This window comes from Corvus kubaryi, unplaced genomic scaffold (genome assembly GCF_017639235.1).
Source record: "Corvus kubaryi isolate FWS band 111438036 unplaced genomic scaffold, C.kubaryi_AGA036_p1.0 36975, whole genome shotgun sequence".
Taxonomy (NCBI): domain Eukaryota; kingdom Metazoa; phylum Chordata; class Aves; order Passeriformes; family Corvidae; genus Corvus; species Corvus kubaryi.
In genome coordinates this window covers 1,837-7,296 of record NW_024580999.1, presented here as the reverse complement: position 1 = coordinate 7,296, position 5,460 = coordinate 1,837, and the positions used below count along the sequence as shown (strand labels likewise).

The window sequence follows — 5,460 nt, the reverse complement described above, 5'->3', positions numbered from 1 at the left end:
CCAGTCGTTCCCAGTATTTCCATGTCCGTGGTCCCAGTGCTGCTCCCAGCCCTGATCCGTGGGGATGGGAATGTCCCGCTCCCTTCCCGGGGCAGGCTCACACCTGAGCCAGGTGTGCAGGGCAGGACCTTGCCCTGAGCCCAAGCCCTGTCCCCCCTGCAGGATCTGCTTCCCATCGGCCTCTTCCTCCTGCGGCTCCAAGCCCAGCTCGGTGCTGAACGAAGGGCGCTGGGCCGGGGCCATCCCCCGGCGGGGGCTGCGCACCCCCTCTGCCCCCTCCCCAAATTCCCTCCCGGGGCAGCAGGGGCTGGCTCAGGAGCCCTGTGGGCAGGGACAAGGGGGTGACACCGGGATGGGGGGTCACACACGCTCTGGAATCCTTCCTGGAATCTGGGGGGATACACATGGCCCCTGGGGACCCCCCCTCACCTTCTCCTGCAGCGCCAGGAGGATGAACCCCAACATGGAGCCCCCGACCCCCTGTAGCATCTTGGGGGGTGGCGTCTGGTGGCAGCTTTGGGGTCTGGGGAAGAGGTCACAACTTCCCTAAAACCCCCTCCCAGCCCCACAGCCACTCCCAGACCCCTCAAACTACCCCACAGCTCCTGGCCAGGAACCCCCCCCAACCATTCCCTGCATCATAAGTGACCCCAAGAAACACCAAAATTCTCTCCAAGACACACAGCCATGCCAAGATCCCCAAAACTCTCTCAGAGACCACCCCAAAAGGCCCCTCCAAGCACCACAAATGCCTTCAGGAGACACAAAAGACCCTCCCAGTCCCCCGAGGAGCCCCCAGACCCCCTCCCACCCCCCATGGCACTGACCAGGACAGGCTGGGGGACAGGAGCATCCCCAGCCGGGAGCAGCTTGGGCACTTCAGCAGCGATTTGGGCACTTTGAGGGGCACAGCCCAAAGGGGGAGACCCAGGGCAGGGACTGGGACAGACAACCGGAATTCCTGGAGAACAGATGGGCTCAGGTGGACACGTTCTGCCAGCACAACTACGAGATCGTGGCCCCATCTGCTCAACCCATGGCCTCACAACACCCAAATCCTCCCAAATATTCCCCTGAACCAGCCCCAAATTCACCCCCAAATCCCCATAAAATGGTGCAGCTTTAGATACCTTTAATTTCTTTATTTCTACCCCAATTTTGGTTGTTTTGACAGGATGAAGGAGGAAACTATTTAGGTTGAAAAAGACCTCCAAGATCATCCAGGATTGCTTGATGGCACCAAAAGAAACAATTGGACAGAGCAGGTGAGATTTTTTGGGCTGTGAAGTCAATAAATCAGCTCTTCCCAATGAATTTCCGATTTCAATCAGAGTCCCGACAGATGTTCCTGCCCCTGCATTCACCCAAGGTGCCTACAGGGATCCAGGAGAACATGGAGAGCACCAACCAGGGGTCTTCCCAACATGGATCACAGGGAATGTGGGTCACCAGGGCTCTGCCAAACGTGGGTCCTCTGATGGGGGATGAAGCTGGAGCAGAGGACAAAGCTCTTCCCGCAGTCGGGGAACTCGCAGGGCTTCCCTTACCGGTGCCTCCGTTGGTGTTGGGTCAAGTGAGAGCTCCTGGAGAAGCTCTTCCCACACTGGGGACACTTGTAGGGCCTCTCCCCGGTGTGGATGCGCCGGTGGGTGACGAGGTTGGAGTTGTACCTGAAGCCCCTCCGGCACTCAGAGCAGCGGAAGGGCCTCTCATCTGTGTGACTCCGCTGGTGCAGGAGGAGACTGGAGCTGGTGTGAAACCTCTTCCCACACTCGGAACACTTGTAGGGCCTCTGTCCTGTGTGGATGCGCTGGTGGACGATCAGGTTGGAGCTGTCTGTGAAGCTCTTCCCACATTCCCCACACTCATAGGGCCGTTCCCCAGTGTGGATAATCTGGTGGCGGATCAGGCTGGAGCTCCGGCTGAAGTTCTTCCCACATTCCCCACACTCGTAGGGCCTCTCCCCGGTGTGGATCCTCTGGTGGTCGATCAGGTGGGAGCTCCGGTTGAAGCTCTTCCCACATTCCCCACACTCGTAGGGCTTCTTCCCATCATGAAGCTGCTCATGGACCACCAGGTCTGAGCTCTGGCTGGATCTCCAGCTGCCTTCCTGGAACAGGGTGGGTCTTTCCTCCTCAGAGCACTCTGGGCTGTGTTTGCAGCCCCTGCTCCTGCGGGATCTCTGGGGCTTTTCCTCCCCGTTGGATTCCTGCGCCGTGGAGCCGCTCAAAACGGCCTCTTCCACCAGGTTCTGCCGCGGGGATTTGTCCTCCCTGGGCTCTGTGCTCAGCTCCTTGTCTGGGGGAGGAAGGACAAGGAGAGGATGGGATTTGCCTCCGTGCCAGAGGGAAGGGGAAGGAGATCCCCCCAGTCCGTCCCCGGCAGGACGGCGTCGGCAGCGGGGTTGTCCTGCAGCCGGGGGCGATGCTGGGCTGGGAGATGGAGCAGGAGAGAGGGGGAATGGGGCACTGACTTCCTCCTCACCTGCCTGGGTGTCCCGGGGCATCTTCCTCTTCCGTGCAGCCTCATCCTCCATCCGGCCAAGGGCTGGGAACGGGAAATCCTGGTTTGGAGGGAAAACAAGGTGTGAGCATGTTGGCTTTGAAATTCCCTCTGCCCACGTCCATGTCTAGAAGTCCCTGGGCATCTGGGGTCCATAAAAACCTCCCAAACACCAAGATTCAGCCCTGAAAAAGCCTCCAGGAGTTCCCTGTCTCTGGTCTCTCCCCTTTGTTGTTCGGGGGTTCCCCCCTGTCCCGGGTGCTGGGGGTCACGCTTGTATTGGGGGTCGCCTGTCTACTTGGTTCCCGCCGTCCCCAGGCTGCTGGAAGTCCCAGGAATCCAAAAGCTCCCTGCTTTGGTCTCCCCACTTAGGGATGCTGGGGGTTATGGGATCCCCAGGTCCCTTCTCCCCTTATTCTCTGCTTCGGGGTGCAGGGGGTCCAAGGAGTCCCCCCTCCCCCTCTCCAGGCTGTTGAGGGTCCCGCGAATGGCGGCGCTCCCCCCTCTCTGGGCTCCCCACTTTGGGGCCCTGGGGGTCACAGGGGTTCGCTCCTCCAGACTGCCGGGGCTCCCCTGCTCCCGGTACTGCCCCTCTCTGCTCTCCTCACTCTGGGGCTCCCGAGGTTCCCCCTCCGGCTCTCCCAAGGAGTCCTGCAGCCCCCTGGCTCCGGGCTGGAGGTGGCCCTGCCTGACCCGGGCAGACCCAACCCCCACCACGGGGCGGACCCCACATCCCCCTGCCCGCTGCCAGGGCTCTGCTGGCACCGCCACCGGGACCCCCAGAAACACCTCCTGGGGACCCCCAATGTCCTCACAAGGGGCATTTTCTGCTCAGCTTTGGAGTGCTTCATTCTCCAAACATCCTCCCCCAAAAACCCAACCCAGGGAACCCCCCGGGATATCTGGGTCGAGCTCCCCCTCCCCGGGCACCTGCGGGATGGGGGGCGATGATCCCACGGGTGGGGGGCTGCGAATTCAGGGAGCGCTCAACCTCATGTGGGGAGTGACTGGGTCTGAACTGGGGGAAACTGGGTTAACTGGAACCACACTGGAAGATAACGGGAGCAGCTGTGCCCATGCTGGGGTCATACTGGGATCCTACTGGAACTGACTGGGATCATACTGGGAGTGACTGGAATTGTACTGGGGGTATCTGAAAATGACTGCAATCATACCGGAGTCAGACTGGGAGGGACTGGAAAGGTGCTGGCTGGGACTGGAACCATACTGGAGGTGACTGGGAGCAACAGAGACCATGCTGGGAGCAAATGGGATCATATCTGGAGTGACTGGGCCCACTGGGCCCATACTGAAAGTGACTGGAACCATACTGGCAGTGAGTATGGGTGCTACTGGGATCATCCTGGGAGCCACTGGGATTATAGTGGGTGCGAATGGAACCTGACTGGGGGTTACTGGGAGCTGCTAGGCCCATGTTGGCAGGAAAATGTGGACACACTGGGAGCAGCTGGGATCAACTGGAAGGTACTGGAACCCTGCTGAGGGGACTGAGACCACTACTGGGGCAACTGGGATCATACTGGGAGCAACTGGGACCACACTTTGGGCAACTGCCATAAACTGGGATCATGCTGGAGGCAACTGGGAGTAACTGGGAAAGACTGGGATCATTCTGCGGTAACTGGAACCTTACTGGGGCAACTGGGAGTGCCTGGGAATGACTACAAGCATGCTGAGGGCAACTGGGACATACTGGGAGTGTCTGTAACCATACTGGGATTGACTGGAACCACACTGGGAACAGCTGGGATCACACTGGGGGGAAATGGGACCATACTCGGGGCACCTGGGAGCAACTGGATCTATGCTGGGGGCAACTGGGCGCGACTGGGACTATTGTAGGGGCAACTGGGATCATACTGGGAGGAACCGGGAACAACTGGAACTATGCTGGGGGCAACTGGGATCATACCGGAATCACAGTGGGAGCAGCTGGGTCCATGCTGGGTGAGACTGGAATCATACTGGGATTGACTGGAATCATACTGGGATTGACTGGAGTGACTGTGAGCAACTGGAATTGTGCTGAAAGCAACTGGGAAGAAGTGGGAGTGACTGGGAGTATGCTGGGGGTGACTGGGATATACTGGAGGCTACTGGGCTCATGCTGGCATTGACAGGGAGCAACGGGGAACACCCTGGGGGCCACTGGCATGATACTGGAAGTGACTGGGACCATACTGGGATTATAGTGGGTGTCAATGGACCCTGACTGAGGGTTACTGGGAGCTACCAGGCCCATGCTGAGAGCCTACTGGGGATACACTGGGATCAGACTGGGAGCAACTGGGAATGATAGGATGCATGCTGGTGACAGCTGGGATGTACTGGCAGCGACTGGGATAAATCTGGGGGCAACTGAACCATGCTGAGGTAACTGGGAGTGCCTGGGAATGACCACGAGAATGTTCAGGGCAACTGGGATATACTGGGAGTGTCTGAGACCATGCGGGTGGTGACCAGGACCAGACTGGGAGTGACTGGGAATGTGCTGGAGGGAACTGAGACCATGCTGGGGGCAACTGGGGGTAAGTGTGAGTGACTGGGGCCCTGCTGGGAGAGGCTGGCATCACACTGGGAGTGACTGGGGCAACTGGGAGAACTGGGAACACACTGGACAAAAGTGGGAGGAACTGGGAGCAACTGGGACCGTGCTGGGAGCAAATTGCATCATAATGGAGAATGACTGGGAGTAACTGGGTTCATACTGGAGCAACAGGGATTCTGCAGGGAGTGAAGGGAAGTGACCAGGATCATATTGGGAATGACTGGGCACATACTGGGAGTGATGAGGAAACTAGCACCACGGGGGGGGGGGGTGGGAGGTCAAACTGGGAGCAGCCATTTCTGGCCCCGGGACACCCGAGCCCCTTTCCCGGCCCCGGGACCCCCGAGCCCCTTTCCAGCCCCGGGACCCCCGAGCCCCTTTCCCGGCCC

At 59.5% G+C, this 5,460-nt stretch overlaps 1 protein-coding gene across 1 annotated transcript in view; it reads right to left on the bottom strand.

Annotated features, from left to right (window-relative positions):
* Positions 1-1,127: 1,127 nt before the first annotated feature.
* Positions 1,128-5,460, bottom strand: part of LOC121660857 (zinc finger protein 391-like) — a 5,100-nt gene continuing 767 nt past the window's right edge. Inside the window, exons 2-3 of the mRNA XM_042020415.1 lie at positions 2,485-2,563; positions 1,128-2,298 (exon numbers count right to left, since the gene is read on the bottom strand). Coding sequence (XP_041876349.1) covers positions 1,544-2,298; positions 2,485-2,536 — 807 coding nt within the window. The 5' untranslated portion in view covers positions 2,537-2,563 and the 3' untranslated portion in view covers positions 1,128-1,543. The remainder of the gene's footprint in view (positions 2,299-2,484; positions 2,564-5,460) is intronic.